We start from the raw sequence: 18970 nt of genomic DNA on the forward strand, positions 1-18970 counted from the left end.
TAGCATCAGAAAGACCTAGCTCTTTTTTTTTTTTAAGATTTATTTATTTGGCTGCGTCAGGTCTTAGTTGCAGCATGTGCGACTCTTCAGTTGCGATATGGAACTCTTATTTGTAGCATGTGGGATCCAGTTCCCCGACCAGGGATCGAACCCATACCTGCTACATGGGGAGCATAGAGTCTCAACCACTGTACCACCAAGGAAATCCTCAGAAAGACCTAGGTCTTAACTCAGATGGCTTCACTTGCTAGCTATATTACGACCTTGTACAAGGTTACTAACCTTCAAAAGTAACTTCTTCATCTGTGAACTAGAAATAATAATGCTTATCCCTATAGAGTTAAATAACACTTATAAATAGTCACAGATATACAGACAGCAACTGATGTTAAGACAGTATTAATCATTACTTACATTGGCCACCACTTTTACTTCTTTGTACTGTGCTTCATAGAAAATTCCAGCATTTTCCAGTGCTTCTGTTAACGAGGGCCCATTTTTCACCTGCTTATCCAATCCATTCACAAATTCCTCCAGCTTGGCACTTGCCTCTTCAAATTCTTTGGAGAACTTCTTCCCACCTGTCTTATCTAAAATAACAAGAGGAAGTATTCTATATTTTCTTAGTCTCATAGTTACACCTTAAAGAAGCTTCCCTAAATCACACACACAAAAAATCACAAAACAGATTATTTAAATGTTTCATGTGATCCTGCTAGGTTGAAGCAAGAGTGCATCATGAAAGCACTTGTAATTAAGATAAAGTTCAACTAAATGAAAGTTTGCTGATTGCTTTAATTCACAAATCTGATGTCACCCTGCTACTTAGGAATAACGGAATGAGGCTCAATTCTATACACTTATACACCATTAACTTTTTTTTTTATATACCATTAACTTTTACACTATAGATTATAGTAAGATGTATCCCTTTGAGGAAAAAAACAGAGGCTCAAAAAAGTAAAGATAAAGTGACCTCTGTGTGTATCATGCTTAGAAATTCTTTCCTCTCTGGAGAAGATCCTTGGTAATTTGAAATTAGAAAAGTACCATGAATTGTTTTTCAAGAACAGTGACATTACCATCTTTTACTTATTCTCCTAAGTACTTTTTGCCCAGTGATGTTGGAATAGAGCCTTAGGTATAGATATAAATTTAGGCTCTGCATTTTATTAGCTGTGGAACTTGGGCAAGTTTCGTATCTCCTTATGAAGTCTCAGATTTCTTATGTACAAAGTGGAGGTTTTTAACATGCTTCTGGGTTGTTCTGAGGATTAAAGTAGATAATACATGTTCAATTTAAAGCATGGTACAAGAACAAAATAGGTGCCACAACAAATAGTTCGGTAGCTATTTACTTATTATTTCAAAAATATTTATCAAGTATTTATTACATACCAGGTATTTGGTCTAGGCACTAAGATATTGGAAGAACAAATAAGGATAATTTCTACTTTCATGAGATTCACATTCTAATAAATTACTATGATTATTATTTATAATCTACAATGTAAGGGAAAGAAAGTGATTAGACTTTATGAGGTATTATAGTGACCTTATTTATTTAGGCTGTGCTGTTTGGCTTGCAGGATCTTGGTTCCCTGACCAGTGGTCGAACCCAGGCCACGGCAATCAAAGTGCCATGTTTTAACCACTGAAATTGCCAGGGAGTTCCCTACAGTGACCTTACTGAAGAGTGAACACAAACCACATAATCACACACATGAAATACACCTGTCCATCATAGCCTGATACATCAAGAAAGGACTAGAAGTGGGGAAAAGGCTAGAATATACTTATTAAAAATTTTTTAAATTTATTTTTCTCTAACTTAATGGAGATATAAGTGGCATGTACTATTGTTTCTAAGGTGTAAAATTTGAAGGCTAGGAATTTATTTATGAAACTGACATGCATGAAATCACAACCTGGGAAACAGGTGCCACAGCAGTTCTCTACAACCTGAGGTTCTCTTTATGGAAGCAGTCAGTCTGATTACTTGAAATGACACATCTGGAAAGAGAACCTGACTTATTCTATTTAGAAGGATGTAAGATTACCTTTTAAGCACTTGAGAGTTTCTGTGCTGCACACATCCACCCTCATGGTTGACAGCTGTTTTTCTTTCAGTTCTATCTGATCTTCTGAGCGCTTGTACAGCAACAGCTCTTCAATGAGGGCCTGAGACTGAACACGGACCAGGGTCATACTTCATTTATGAAATCATCCTCTTACTCTATCTTTCTACACCAAAGTAAAACATGACTAACACCTAACTAAACCATGAGAAGCAAAAACCTTCGTATTTCCTCAGAATCAGGGATATCAACATCAATTCTTGTATCAAAACCATATTTTTAGTTATATACTTTAAAAGATCTTTTTCATGTTATTCAAAGATAATTTATGGATATAAAGTTAAGATTGAAACAGGCAAAGATCCATTTATCTCTTCTTTCAATTTGAATTAGATAGTTTTAGTATGTTAACTTTAAGTAAATTTTAATTTAATAGTTTCATAGGAAGATGAACCCCTTCTTCGGGTTTAATACAGACTTCAACTGGCATATAGATAAAACTCTTGAGTTTTAGAGAGTTTCAATATGTTTAAAATATATGAAGCAAATATATGAAGCAAAAAAAAAATAAATAAAAATAATGGATGCATAATTCAATAAAAAGAAATCTTACAGGATGAACTATACAGAAAACTATAACACAAAAGGATTGGATAATACTTTGGCACAGGGGACATATTCTGTAACTTACTCGAAATTCAGCAACTATCTTAGACTTGAGAGCAGCTTTTGGATTCGTGGATGCTGTTGAATTAAACAAAAGGTTATTTAAGAATATAGACAAAAAATGTTGACTAATTATTTAGGAAAATTTTCAGCTTTATAGTTGAGGGTATATACTCTTTGAATATATGTCAAACATGCACATTTAAATCATAACGCTTAGAACATACAGTGGATATGTAAACTGAAAACTCCCAAGCATGGTCAGTATAAAAATATGTACTATTTAGATAGGTTTAACCTACTTACCTCCAATATATTCTGTAAGTCTGAAGTCCTAGAATTACTGACTTGGAGATACATGAAGTATCTTTCTGCCTATACTGACTGAGTGTAACAGGATCTTAACACCTCAAATTAAGGGTGTCCAGGAGCAGGACATCCAATTAATTCTGATCACTGGCTGAAGAAAATTTACTTCCAAGCATCAACTCTATTCCTATGTATTTAGTTTTGGATTTCTTTTTTCTGCTGACTCAATTCAAAGCAAAAACAGGCAGGAAAAGTTCTAGGTACAATACTACTGTGGTTGAACTTTGGCTGAAATGATGACTCTTGCTGTTCCTAAGCATGCAACTTATGACCAAAAGGATGTGAAAGGACTCCCTTAATCATGATGAATATCACATGCTTGCTGGAGCAAAACCATCCCAAGTGTCTTGTTTCACCTCCCAAGTCTGTCTTTTACCTTGTTCCCTCCACACCTTCAAATCTTTCTCAACATTCCTCAGTTTGGCCCACAGCAGCCTATCACATGCAGTATTCCACTCCCATGATCTCATGCTGGGTAAACATGATAAACACAGCAGGAGCTCCTGTTAAGAGAATGGCTTCTGGCCAGGATTTGAGGCTCATGTCTAATCTGGTAGAGTATCTCCCCAAATCTGAAGGATTTCATGGCTCCCACAGAAATGCTTCTTAACGCCTAGTCTCCTCTTCAGCTCGGTTGTAATGCCAGCTGCCTCTAACTTCACATAGCTTTGAACCTTAAAGGTACCCCGGGCACTATCATGTATTTTTTTCTTCTTCCAATCCCCCAACTACTCTTGAATCTTCACACATTTAAACCCTTTTTCTGCATTTCCTTTGTTTAAAAGTATTTTTATTTTTTTTAAAGAAGTAACTCCATGATGGCTTGGTTAGTGTAAGTCACTGGGAGCCTCCCAGGCCTGGAAAACACAGGCTTGCCCATGGTTTATGCCAGGTACGATGTCAAATGGTCTACATTTTCTTCTGCTCCAAAAAGAGGAGGTAATTTATATTAGTTGAGATTTTGTTCCTTACTTTGTGATTTCTTCCACTGCTTATTCGGTTGTTTGTTCAGATTTTCTTTCAGCTGCTTCTGAGTTTTGAAAGTGGTACCTGGAAAACATTTCAGTTTTGCAATCTGGCGTTATGGGAAGCTGTTCTGTCTGTCCACTTCAGTGTCAAAGTTGAAAAAAGGCAATCCGAGACTGTGTGTTGTTTCTTTCTTTCCTTTTCTTTTATTTTTACAAAAAGATAAAAACACCCACCAGATCTAAGAAGCTGTCAAATAAACATGATTTCTGTATCAAAGAAATAACTAATTTGGAGAAGAATAGGGTAGGAAGTTTAAAAACACTAGGTAACTCACTCAAATGAAGAATTTAACAGCTTCTTAGAAGATGCTATTTTTAAAGCAAATTTCTAGTCAAATTACAGTCATGTTATCAAATATCACCAACTTCTACTCACTGACTTTATTACACGAATCTAGTAACATAGAAACTAAATACTTTTAAAAACACCTGTACAAAACTTACTGTAAATCTAAACTAAAAGAGACTGAAGAATATCAATATATGATTAATGTATCAAATAATTTAGTGAAAACTGAAACCTTGTCTAAAAACTCTCCCAAAAGTAAGAGGACAGGGCTGGAGAAAATTAATTAATGATCATCACTTAATATGCTTGCCTTTTCTTAAGTCAAAAAACCCAAATTCAACCCTCTCCAAACCATTCTACTTAAATTAATGCAAACAGATTTGTACAGTTATTTAATTTTAAACAAATAGGGCCATATCCCAAACTTTGTCTTTCATTAATAAGCAAAAGGACTGGACCTGTAAAGTACATATAATTTTAAAGACTGAATAATGATTCAGTCTTTCTTTTCAGAGAGAAAGGATACTTACTCAAAGCTTCTCTTAATGCCATAATCATTTCTTCTGGGTATACATTTCTATCTTCCCAGATTTTAAAGATTCGTTCTATAGATTTAGAGACAGATGGATCCCTGAGAAGAAAGAAAAAGTGAGACACAAAAGTGTTAAACTTGCGTCTCAAACTAGAAATATGAAAATAAAGTTGTCAACAAAATTATTTTCCAGGGACTTACCTCATGGTCCAGTGGTTAAGAATCCACCTGCCAATGCAGGGGAAAGGGAAACTGAATGTCGCTCAGTTGTATCCGACTCTTTGTGACCCCGTGGACTATACAGTCCATTGAATTCTCCAGGCCAGAATACTGGAGTGAGTAGCCTTTCCCTTCTCCAGGGGATCTTCCCAACCCAGGGATGGAACCCAGGTATCCCACACTGCAGGCAGATTCTTTACCAGCTGAGCCACCAGGGAAGCCCAATGCAGGGAAACGGTTCCATCCCTGGTCTGGGAACTAAGATCCCACATGCTGTGGGGCATCTAAGCCCACATGCCCTAGAGCCCTGCTCCGCAACAAGAGAAGTCACTGCAAGGAGCAGGCCACATACCGCTTCTAGAGCAGCTCTCACCCACTGCAACTAGAGAAACACAGTGCACAGCAGTGAGGACCCTGTGTGCCACAACGAACACCCAGCACAGCCAAAAATAAATAAATAAAAATTAATTTAAAAATTATTTTCCAAATGTCTTTTCATGTTTATTTTAAATCATTTTTTTCTGATGTCTAGGGCTAAAATCTTAAAAAAGTCTTGTTCGACACTTTTTATTGGTAACATAAATGAGGTTATGGATGACATATTGAACTTTAATGCTGGTTTACATGTTTAATGAGTACCTTATATTTCTACTTCTATATACATTCATGAGCATACTTATAATCAAAGTTTAATTTTCCATCCGTCACCATACAGCTGACTCCCTTTATCCACTTCACACTTTACCACCCTCCCACGCTGGTAACCACTACTTGGTCCTCTGTATCTGTGTGTGTGTGTGTTTGGTTATTTATTTTTATTTTTAATTTTTAAAACACAGAGTGAAAAAGTTGGCTTAAAGCTCAACATTCAGCAAACGAAGATCATGGCATCCGGTCCCACTACTTCATGGGAAATAGATGGGGAAACAGTGGAAACAGTGTCAGACTTTATTTTTCTGGGCTCCAAAATCACTACAGATGGTGACTGCAGCCATGAAATTAAGAGACGATTACTCTTTGGAAGGAAAGTTATGACCAACCCAGATAGCATATTCCAAAGCAGACACATTACTTTGCCAACAAAGGTTCGTCTAGTCAAGGCTATGGTTTTTCCTGTGGTCATGTATGGATGTGAGAGTTGGACTGTGAAGAAGGCTGAGCGCCGAAGAATTGATGCTTTTGAACTGTGGTGTTGGAGAAGACTCTTGAGAGTCCCTTGGACTGCAAGAGTCCAACCAGTCCATTCTGAAGGAGATCCAACCAGTCCATTCTGAAGGAGATCAGCCCTGGGATTTCTTTGGAAGGAATAATGCTAAAGCTGAAACTCCAGTACTATGGCCACCTCATGCGAAGAGTTGACTCATTGGAAAAGACTGATGCTGGGAGGGATTGGGGGCAAGAGGAGAAGGGGACGACAGAGGATGAGATGGCTGGATGACATCACTGACTCGATGGATGTGAGTCTGAGTGAACTCCGGGAGTTGGTGATGGACAGGGAGGCCTGGCGTGCTGCGATTCATGGGGTCGCAAAGAGTCAGACATGACTGAGCGACTGATCTGATCTGTTCTCACAATACTGGTAACACCCAGCGGGGCGGCGGCCCATGGTGACACCAGGATTTTCAGTGGTGAGCCAAAGGGAAAGAGATCATCTTTTTTTTAAATGGTTGAGTGGTACTCCATTTTGTGTGTGTGTGTATACATACATACATACATATATATATATATATATGTCACATTTTTCTTTATCCATTCAACTATCAATGGACACTTACAATGTTTACATTTCTTAGCTATTGTAAATAATGCTGTGATGGACATAGGGGTGCATTAATCTTTTCCAATCAGTACTTTTGTATTCTTGGTATAAATACTCAGACCATACAGTAGTTTTATTCTTAATTTTTTGAGGAATCTCCATACTGTTTTCCACAGTGGCTGCATGGATTTATACTCCCACCAGCAGTGTATGAGGATTCCATTTTTTTCAAATCCTCTCAAACACTTGTTATTTCATGCATTTTTGAAAACAGTCATTCTAATGGGTATGAGGTGATGGCTCACTGTGGTTTTTTTCATTTCCCTAACAATTAGTAATGTTCAACATCATCTGCCTATTGGCCATTTGTATATCTTCTCTGGAAAAAATGTCCATTCAGCTCCTCTGCTCATTTTTTAAAGCAAGTTATTGGTTTTTCTGTTGTTGAGTTGTATGGGTTATTTATATTTGGGGTATTAACCCCTTATCAGATATTTGATTTGCAGATCTCTTCTCCCATTCAGTAGGCTATGTTTCTGTTTTATTGATGGTTTTCCTTGTTATACAGAAACTTTTTAGTTTGATGTAATCCCATTTGTTTATTTTTCCTTTTGTATTGCTTGCCTGGGCAGACATATCCAGAAAAATAATGTTAAGACCAATGTCAGCATGTACAGCCTATGTTTTCTTCTTCTAGGAGTTTTATGGTTTCAGATCTTACATTAAGTTTAATTCATTTTGAGTTAGTTTTTGTGTACAGTATGAGTCCAGTGGCCTAGTTTAGCTTTTTTATGTTGCTCTTGTTTCTTACCCCACCATTTACTGAAGAGACTCTCCATTGTATATTCTTTGCGTCTCTGCTGTAAATTAGTTGTACGTAAATGCATAGATTTCCGGGCTTCCAATTCTGTTTCACTGATCAATGTATCTGTTTTTCTATCAATACCATGCTGTTTTTTGTTATTGTGGCTTTGTAGTATCATTTGATATCAGGGTGTGTGATGCCTACTATAGTTTTGTGTTCTTTTTTCTCAGTATTGCTTTGGCTATTCAGGTTCTTTTGTGGTTTCATATAAATTTTAGAATTTCTTTTCTATTTTGGTGGAAAACATCCTTTGATATTTGATAGGGATTTTGATGGGGATTGCACTGAACCTATAGATTGCTTTAGGTAGTATGAACACTTGACAATGTTAATTCTTTCAATCCATGAGCTTTAAATATCTTTCCATTTATTTGTGTCTTCAGTTATTTTCAACAATGTCTTACAGTTTTCAGTGCACAAGTCTTTTACCTCCTTGATTAAATTTATCCTAGGTATTTCATTCTTTTTTGTTGTAATTCTAAATGGGATTGCTTTTTCTCTTAATTTGCTTTTCTGCTATCTCGTTGTTAACACAGAAATGAAATTGATTTTTGTATAATGATTCCGTATACTGAAAGTTAATTGTATTTGCTTATTGTTTCGAATAAGCTTTTGGTGGAGTTTTTAAAATTTTCTCTATACAAAATTATGGCTTCCATGGTGGCTCAGCAGTAAAGAATCTGCCTGCAATGCAGGAGACACAGATTCAATCCCTGGGAAATTCCAAGGACAGAGGAACCTAGTGGGCTACAGTCCACGAGATCACTAAAGAATTGGACATGATTAAGTGAGTAAATAACAACTATATAAAATCATGTCATCCACAAATAGTGACAGTTATACTTCTTCTGTTCCAATACCTTTTATTTCTTTTGCCTGCCTAATTGCTCTGGTTAGAATTTCCAATACTATGTTGAATAAGAATGGCAAGAGTATACATCATTGCTTTGTTCCTATTCTTAGAAGGACAGCTTTCAGTTCATCACCACTGAGTATTATTTTAGTTGTGGATTTGTCATATACTGCCTATAATATTATGCTGAAAGATGTTCTTTCTGTACCCACTTTATTGAGAGTTTTTATAACTGGGTGTTGAATTTTGTCAAATGCTTTTTCTGCCTCTATTAAGATGATCATGTTTTTTAATTCTTTTTGTTAATGTGATTATTATGTTGATTTACAGATGAACCACCCTTGCATCCTTGGAATGTATCTCACACTGGATCATGGTATATGATCCTTTTGATTTGGCTTCCTAATGTATTTTTCTTTAAGAAAAATTGAAGTAGAATTGATTTATAATGTTGCTTTAATTTCTGGTGTAAAGCAGTGTAATTTGGTTATATACACATATATATTCTTTTTCCTATTCTTTTCCATTATAGGTTATTACAAGGTATCAAATATAGTTCCCTGTGCTATACAGTAGGACCTTGTTGTTTATCCATTTTATACATAGCAGAATCTGTCTATTAATCCGAACCTTATTTATCCATTCTTTTTCTGCCTTTGGTAACCATAAATTTGTTTTCTATACCTGTGAATCTGTTTTTATTTTGTAAATAAAGTCATTGTATCATTTATAACTTATATCTTCTTTATCCATTCATCTGCTGATGGATACTTAGGTGGCTTCCATGTCTTGGCTGTGGTAAACAGTGCTGCCATGAACACTGGGGAATATGTATCTTTTAATTTTTAAGGAACTTCCATGTTGTCCTCCATAGTAGCTGTACCAATTTAAGTTCCACTAACACTATAGGAGGGTTCCTTTTTCTCCACACCTTCTCCAGCATTTATTATTTGTACGCTTTTTGATGATGACCAGTTCTGTGTGAGGTGATTCTTCACTATTGTTTTGACTTGTATTTCTCTAATACAGTGATGTCGAGTATCTTTTCAGGTGCCTGTTAGCCATCTGGATGTTGTCCTTGGAGAAAACACAATTTTAAGTGTTCTGTCCATTTTTTGACAGTTTTTTTTTTTAATTGAGCTGAATGAGCTATATTTTGGAAAATAAACCCTTGTCAGTCACATTATTTGCAAATACTTTCTCCCAGTCCATAACTTGTCTTTTTGTTAATGGTTTCCTTTGCTGTGCAAAAGCTTCTGAGTTTAATTACACCCTACTTGTTTAGTTTTGCTTTTATTTTCTTTTGCCTTGGGATATCGACTAAAGAAAACATTTATGTCAGAGAATGTTTTGTCTATGTTTTCTTAAAGTTTTATGGTGTCAAGTCTTCCTCTTTAAGCCATTTTAATGTCTTTTTTTTGGGGGGGGGGGGGGCGCTGCACAGGGTTAATAGTTGTGGTACACCGGCTTAGTTGTCCTGTGGCACGTGCGATCTTCTTGGACCAGAGATCAAACCTGTGTCACCTGCATCAACAGATGGATTCTTAACCACTGGACCACCAGGAAAGCCCATTAATCATTTTTTAAATGTATAACTCAGTGACAAATAGATGCGGAAACAGTGGCTGACTTTCTTTTGGGGGGCTCCAAAATCACTGCGGACGGTGACTGCAGCCATGAAATTAAAAGACGCTTACTCCTTGGAAGGAAAGTTATGACCAACCTAGACAGCATATTCAAAAGCAGACACATTACTTTGCCAACAAAGGTTCGTCTAGTCAAGGCTATGGTTTTTCCTGTGGTCATGTATGGATGTGAGAGTTGGACTGTGAAGAAGGCTGAACGCCGAAGAATTGATTCTTTTGAACTGTGGTGTTGGAGAAGACTCTTGAGAGTCCCTTGGACTGCAAGGAGATCCAACCAGTCCATTCTGAAGGAGATCAGCCCTGGGATTTCTTTGGAAGGAATGATGCTAAAGCTGAAACTCCAGTACTTTGGCCACCTCATGTGAAGAGTTGACTCACTGGAAAAGACCCTGATGCTGGGAGGGATTGGGGGCAGGAGGAGAAGGGGACGACAGAGGATGAGATGGCTGGATGGCATCACTGACTCGATGGATGTGAGTCTGAGTGAACTCCGGGAGTTGGTGATGGACAGAGAGGCCTGGCATGCTGCGATTCATGGGGTCGGAAAGAGTCGGACACGACTGAGCGACTGAACTGAACTGAACTCTTCAGCATCTACAAGGTGTTCACTAAATAGTAAATGAATGAATGACAACTAGACTTTGTCATTTTCAAACCCAACTATTCATTATGAAGTCCCAAGAGCTATTCACCAAAATCCTCAAGTAAAATACGCTGGAGAAACAGCAATTGATAGAAAATCATGTAAATAAGACTAGAGTAAAATATAGTAAACAAAGCATGAGATGAGGAAACTAGACATTTTAGTTCTGGTTTTAGTAAAAAGTCTTTGGGGAACTAGGTTTCTTCATTTGTAAAATTATTTTTACTAGATAATTTGTTAGGTTTAAAATTCTTGGCTAAATTTGTTTTTCATTTATATGAACACAGAGCTCTCAAACTCCCACAATATAACCATCTCTTGAATTTACAGATTCAAGTAAAATTAAAAAAAAAAAAATCCAGAATAGCTGTTTTACTTACCTTGTAATTCTAGACCTCTATTTCAGCCATTACTGATCACAACCTCAATTTCTACAGAACATACAACTACTACCACATATACACATCATAAAATAATTAAATATAGACTTTGCTGTTTGACTTGTAAGTAACAAAAAAATTCATTGATTTGCACAATTGCTAGGATGCTGAATAGATGTTTTGTATACTAGCAACCCTTGCCTTGGACCACTTTTAAAACAAAAAAGTAAAGCACAAAGCTGATGAACAGTGTAAGAGATGCCCAGTTATCAGAGTTAAAATAAACAGAATTAGGAAACTTCCCGTCAGTCCAGTGGTTAGGACTCCAAGGGCCCGGGTTCAAGCCCTGGTTGGGGAACTGGGATCTCACAAGCCATGTGGCCAAAACCCAACAACAACAAACATGAACAACACAAAACCAAACAACCAACCAGAACCAAACCGCATAATTTTGTGCCTCACAAGATATTCCCTGAGGGAATATCTTTTCTTTATCAATATCTTATTTCTGGTACATCATTACAGTAATGTGCTGTATCTTGAAGCTTCTTAATAAATATTTGCCAACTCACCAAACGGAAGACCAAATAATGGGGTCAACTCAAGGAGCAAGTAGTCAATACTTAATTAAAATCCACCTTCCAATCTAGGGAATTCGGGTGCGATGCCTGGTCAAGGAACTAAGATCCCACATGCTGCAGGGCAACTAAGCCCATGCATGGCAACAAGAGAAACCCACGAGCCACAACTACTGAGCACTCTCGCTCTGCAACGAGAAGCCTACACACGCCGTGACAAACACCCAGGGCAGCCAAAGAAAAATAAATAAAAACGCACTGCTCTGTAGAGCCTAAAATAACCCCCATTTATAAAAATGTATCTTTTTTGTTTGCCTATAACATGTTTTCCCTCGTGTGTCACTTGTCTTTAATTTTAGGGTGTCTTCTATAATGCAGTTTAATTTTGATGTAATTAAATTTATACTTTTCTTTATTATCTGTTCTTTAGGTCTTAAGAGCTTTCTAAACTAACCCTTACAGTCAGGAAAATATTCATTTTCTTCTAACATTTTAAAGTTTTGTTTTATACATCAGAGTAATTCATTTGGAACAAGCTTTTGTGTGCGGTATTGGGAAACATTTAATTTTATTTCTTCCACACAGAAAGCCCATGTCCCAGAATCATTTATTGAAGACTGCATCTTCCCCCCAATGAACTGCAATGCGACTTCTACCATTTACATTGGTCCCATATAGGTATGGGTGCATCTGTGGGCTCTCTGTTTTGTTCCTTAAATCTATTTGTCTATCCTTGCATTAATATCATCCTCTTTTAATTACTGTACCAAATAATAATTATTTTTCCCTATATCAGATTTTTACTGAGAATAATCTCACTTTTTTATTTATCACTTTGTCAAAAATACAGGTCATGAAATTATAGGCAGAGCTATTTCAGCCATCCCATCATCCCTCCACACACAGTATCACTAAAAACATGTATTAGAAACTAAACCAAATAATAACTCTTGATATTTCATAGGTTAAGACCTACTTGGTTGTTTTGTTAAATTTATTTATTTTTGGTTGCACTGGGTCTTCACTGCTGCTTGCAGGCTTTGTCCAATTGCAGTGAGCAGGGGCTACTCTTTGTTGAGGTGCTCAGGCTTCTCAGTGTGCTCACTTCTCTAGCTGTGGAGTACAGGCTCTAGGCACATAGGCCTCAGCAATTGTGATTCATGGGCTTAGAGCACTGGCTCAGGAGTTACGGCACAAAGCATTTAGATGCTCTGAGGGATGTGGAATCTTCCTGGACCAGGGGTTGGACCTGTGTTCCCTGCACTGGCAGGTGGATTCTTATCCACTGTACCACCAGGGAAGTCCCCTACTTGCTTTTTATCAACAGTTTTGGCTACTCCTAAGACAATGACTCCTCTATATGAATTTTACAATCAGTATAACAAATTTCTTAAAATATCCTATTGGGAACTTGATTAAAGTGTACTGTATTTATATGTTGATTTTTATCTTTTTGAAAGTTTACAGTTTTCTCCATAAAGGTCTCAACACACTTTTATTCTAGGTATCTAGAGCTTTTTTGTTACTGTTAATAATATCATTTTATTATAACTGGTTATATCTGACATACTGAAATGCTGCTGCTGCTGTTAAGTCACTTCAGTCGTGTCCAACTCTGTGCAACCCCATAGACGGCAGCCCACCAGGCTCCCCTGTCCCTGGGATTCTCCAGGCAAGAGTACCGGAGTGGGTTGCCATTGCCTTCTCCAACTGAAATGCTACTGATTCTATATGTTGATCTGTATTCAGCAACCTCACTGAACCCTCATAAGTCTGTAAATTCTCTTGGATTGCTTATGAAGATGATCACAAAGTCTCTATATCTTTTTACCCTATATGATTCTCTGGAAAACATTTTATAGTTCTTCAACAACTACAAGTCAAAATTTTCAAATTAAACAAAAATATAGTAAATACCATTCATATAAACACTGATTTAAAGTTATAACTGATATTTTGTTGAAACCAAATTGCAATGCAAATATGATACTGTATACATTGTTTGAAACTTTTTTAAGACCATAATACCATTATCATTCTGTATTTCACCATTTTTATCCATTTGAACTACTACAAATTTATTTCTTTAGTGTATGCTAAAATTATTAGTGCCTTCAACTGATACAATTATTTAAAGTTACCTTTAACCTTTCCTCATTAGCCTCTGATAAAGTAATACTGTCTTATACCAAAATACAAACACACAATAGAGCCACTGAAAATGACTCACAGAACTGCTAATAAGGTGATCATACAGATGATATTCAATATGCTTAGACAATCCAATGACGCTTTAAACTATATGCATGGACCCACCAATGAATAACTAGGCCTATACCTAAGAAACACAGCTTTATAGCACTCCATGGTATTTCCATCCATGCATCAAGCTAACCAACCACCTATGAAGTGACAAGCATTGTGCTGGGAGCAGAAGCTCGAAGTCTGGGAGATAGAAACTGGTGACAAAAAGCAAGTATATCAATTATAAAGCAGTGTGTTAGGGGCTATGACAAAAGAAGCGGTAGGTATAATGATAGCAAAGAAGACCTGCTTAATCCAGACTGGGGAAGAGAAGTCAGGAAGGGTGGGGTAGGGGATGGGAGCAAGGCTCAACAGGGAAGGGACATACATGTACCTGTGGCTGATTCATGTTGATATATGGCAGGGCCAACACAAAATTATGGAACAATTATCCTCCGATCAAAAATAAATACGTTTAAATTTAAAAAAAGATTAAGTAAAATTTGAAAAACCAGTTAGGAAAACTTCTTGAGGATACTAGATCTATAAGAAAGGTGAAGGCATAGAGTAAATAAAATCTTACAGAACTGATACCTAACTGGGAATACTGTAGTGCTCTATGACTGACTACACAATTTGTTCTACCAGGCTGCCAATTCAATTTTCAAAGGGAACCAACTTCTTAAATTCATTTACTTAAAATTGTAATTTGAAAACTGTTTAGTCCAAATAAATCTTACAGAAAAGCTGCATATAATATATAATTACATATGATATATATTAACAGATACTCAAAAAGTGAATACCCATGTAATCACAACCCAGGTCAAGAAATAATACACTACTGGCTACCTAGAGGACCTGAGTGGGTCCCTTCAAGATCACAATCCCTTCCATTTACCTGGGATGGAAGGGATTGTGTAAATTTACCATTTACCTAGACTTTTATGCCTATTTCCTTAATTTTGTTTTAAAAATAGGCAAGTATAAACAAGGCTGTATACTGTCACCCTGCTTATTTAACTTATACAGAGTACATCATGCGAAATGCTGGACTGGATGAAGCACAAGCTGGAATCTCAAGACCTGCCGGGAGAAATAGCAATAACCTCAGATATGTAAATGACACCATCCTTATGGCAGAAAGCAAAGAAGGACTAAAGAGCCTCTTGATGAAAGTGAAAGAAGAGAGTGTAAAGTTGGCTTAAAATTCAACATTCAGAAAACTAAGATCATGCATCCGGTCCCATCACTTCATGGCAAATAGATGGGAAAACAAGGGAAAACAGTGACAGACTTTATTTTGGGGGGCTCCAAAATCACTGCTGATGGTGACTGCAGCCGCGAAATTAAAAGACGTTTGCTCCTTGGAAGAAAAGTTATGACCAACCTAGACAGCATATTAAAAAGCAGAGACATTACTTTGCCAACAAAAGTCCATCTACTCAAAGCTATAGTTTTTTCAGAAGTCATGTATGGATGTGAGAGGTGGACTATAAAGAAAGCGGAGCTCTGAAGAATTGATGCTTTTGAACTATGGTGTTGGAAAAGAGTCTTGAGAGTCCCTTGGAATGCAAGGAGATCCAACCTAAAGGTTCCTTTAGTCCATCCTAAAGGAAATCAGTCCTGAATATTCACTGGAAGGACTGATGCTGAAGTTGAAACTCCAATACTCTGGCCACCTGATACAAAGAACTGGCTCACTGGAAAAGACCATGATGCTGGGAAAGATCGAAGGCAGGAGGAGAAGGGGATGACAGAGAATGAGATGGTTGGATGGCATCACCGACTCAACGGACAAGAGTTTGAGTAAGCTCCAGGAGTTGGTGACGGACAGGGAAGCCTGACGTGCTGAGGTCCATGGGGTCATAAAGAGTCAGACATGACTGAGTGACTGCACTGACTGGCTGAAGTATAAACAAGTTTATTTTTCTGCCAAACTTGAACTTTATATAAATGGATTCATACTATGTATACAGAAATATTCCTTTGTACTTCCAACCAGTATTTTGTGAGATTTATCTATATCATTGCATATAACTGAAATCCATTACTTTTCTTTGCTGTTTGATATTCCAGTATGCCACAATTCATTCACCTTACTGTAAAAAGTGTTTCCAATTTTTTTTTTAATTAAGGTTTTCACTTTATTCTTCTTCTGCTGGACTGTGTGGTTTGCAGTCTTAATTCTCCAACCAGGGACTGAACCTGGCTTCCTTGCAGTGGAAGCATGGAGTCCTAACCAATGAACTGCCAAGGAATTACCCCAAATTTTTATTACCATAGACAAAGTTGGTATTAAAAATTCCCTTCCACTGATCTTGCTGCAAATATGTAAGTTTCTCAGGGTTTTTAAAAGCTTAGGGTTGGAACTACAAGATCATAGGGTATATATAACAAACTTAAAAAAAAAAATGAGGTTGTTTTATACCAATCAACCCTCAAAACCAACAGTATAAGAGAGCTTCCACTGTGCCACAATTTTGCTAATGTTTGTACTGGTGGACTTAAAGATTTGTATGTGTGCTAGTTATTGCTTTATTGACTCTAAGCTCCAACACGTCCTTCCTTGTACTGGGGCCAGACACTGAAAACTCTATTTCCCATTGGTTCAGAGTTGGACTCTGCCAACAGAGAGCCCTGGAGTGACACTGAGAGGCTGGAAGAAGCAGTAGGGATTCCTCTTTCAGGGTTATATTTTCAAGTGGATCAGCACAGAGGTACCCTGGCAGCATTTCAGCACAGCTCTTGTAGTTCAGTGGTGAGCGCTCTCTGACCTGTTTCTAAACCACTAGTGACAGGTAGCATGTTCTTACAGCCATCTACTCTTTCCTGAGGTCTGAGTCTCAGCTTGGAGTGGGTTAGGGTGGGGGTAGTTATTTACTTTTCCCTCAGGTTCAGAAGTAGTAGCTGCTTTCAGCACATACTATTCCATATCACCTTAAGAGTTATTTTATTCTTTCTAGTAGTTAGCTACCTTTTACCTACTTAACGGTCCTTTTTTCCCCCCCAAAGTTAAGCTTCTTAAAATTTATTTTGCTACACCTGTGGCATGTGGAATCTTAGTTCCCTGACCACAGATTGAACCTGTACCCCGTGCACTGGAAGCATGGAGTCTTAACCATTGGACTGGCAGAAAAGCCCCTCAACGATCCATTGTATTAAATTTTCCCTGTTTAAATTACTGGTATGTGATTTCTCTCTCCCGATCAGGACTTAACATATATGATATGTAATGATATATTTCAGCAATTCTAGGGCTACATGACATGTGCTATCAAAACAGACTGAATGCAAAAGCAGGTAAGAAAATACAGCTGTCTGCTATTAAGCCAGATATTAAAGAGATCTGCAAGAACACAAAACACTATTAAAACTATAAGTTTTGATTATTAACATTTATTGTTTTAAAAAGTCATTAATAAATATTTAAACAATTTCTGGCTTGATTTCTCATATAAGCCAGTTAAAACTAAAATCTTTAATATATTATCTTTCTCTTATTATTTGCAATTTTTTATATATTCTATATATAAATCTTTTGTTGACTGCAGAATATTTTTTCTCACTCTGTGGCTTGTCTTTTCCTTCTTTATAGTATCTTTTGATTAAATGGTAGGTCTTCATTTTAATGTAGCTGAATTTATCAATCTCCTGTGTTGTCTCCAAAAGATTTGTAGCTCTTTCATATTTGTATTTAATATGCAATTGATTTTTGTGTATGATGTGCACAGGATCTAATCTTTCCTATATAGCAAATCTGCCCCAGCAATATTATGAAACAGTTCTTTTTCACACAGCAACCAAGTATACACATACACTGGTCTGTTTTTGACTTTGTATTATGTTCTACAGCTTTCTTTGCTTATCTCTGGGCAAATATCATTCTGCTTTATTTATCATAGCTTTTTTACCAGTCTTGAAACCTGGTAGAGCCTGTCTTCCCACCTTGTTACTCTTCAAGAGTTTCTCGGCTTTTTCTTCGTGGGGGAAGAAGAGGGAGCTCTCTGCACTTCCATACAAAATTCAAAATCAATTTGTATTTTAGTTGCCCCCACTGCAAGCTGAGGTAACTCCACTGCAGCAGTCATCACGTTACTGGTCCACACCTATTCATGCTGTGTCCAGGCTACACCGTGTGTTATTCGTTGTCTAAATCTCAGATCATTAACAGTGCGAAGCACTTAGTAAATACACAACATATGTTCCAGGAATTAATAAATTGTACAAAAGCAAATAAATAAATTTGTAAAATGGGGGGAAACTATTAAGATCTTAATTAAGACTGCATTGGACTTATAAATCAGTTTGGGAAGAAATAATATCATTAAATATTGAGTCTTCCCTATTCACGAATTATCTGTTTCAGTTTTCCATACTGTTTCTCAATTATGTTTTATAATTTTTTCAATGTGATCTTATACATCTTTTGTTAAGATTTCTAAATATAGCTGATTCTCATTAATTGCAGATTTTGTATTTGCAAATTCACCCACGTGCTAAAATTTATTTGTAACCCTAAAATTTACTTCTCAGATATATTTTGTTTGGCTAGCAATAAATTTTTTAGAATATGACTTAGTTTCACACATTTAAAATTTGGGAAACTTCATATAGGAATCTAGATTTTGACCTAGCTTAAAAATGACAAAGATTTTTGGAAGGTCTGACAACATATGTTAACACTGAAGTTATGTTTCTTTACGGCCATAGGCTAGAGCTGAATGGCTGCTGTCCCTTTTAGATGGATTTTTCCTTACAATCAACCCACTTCACTCACCTAGGTTACCTGCCTGGAATTTCTAAACATTTGCCCCTCCT

General features: G+C 36.8%; 1 protein-coding gene across 11 annotated transcripts in view; it reads right to left on the reverse strand.

The window, feature by feature from the left end:
* The window catches only part of RPRD2 (regulation of nuclear pre-mRNA domain containing 2), a 95471-nt gene that overhangs the window by 25677 nt on the left and 50824 nt on the right, over positions 1-18970 (reverse strand). For 6 of the 11 annotated variants that reach the window (XM_070785737.1, XM_070785738.1, XM_019956270.2 and 3 more), the window contains exons 3-7: positions 4961-5061; positions 4086-4163; positions 2770-2822; positions 2061-2187; positions 415-590 (exon numbers count right to left, since the gene is read on the reverse strand). In XM_070785737.1, the coding sequence (XP_070641838.1) occupies positions 415-590; positions 2061-2187; positions 2770-2822; positions 4086-4163; positions 4961-5061 (535 nt within the window). The remainder of the gene's footprint in view (positions 1-414; positions 591-2060; positions 2188-2769; positions 2823-4085; positions 4164-4960; positions 5062-18970) is intronic. The other 5 variants (XM_070785739.1, XM_019956278.2, XM_019956286.2 and 2 more) reach the window with 1 other exon arrangement.

This window comes from Bos indicus, chromosome 3, assembly GCF_029378745.1.
Source record: "Bos indicus isolate NIAB-ARS_2022 breed Sahiwal x Tharparkar chromosome 3, NIAB-ARS_B.indTharparkar_mat_pri_1.0, whole genome shotgun sequence".
Taxonomy (NCBI): Eukaryota; Metazoa; Chordata; class Mammalia; order Artiodactyla; family Bovidae; genus Bos; species Bos indicus.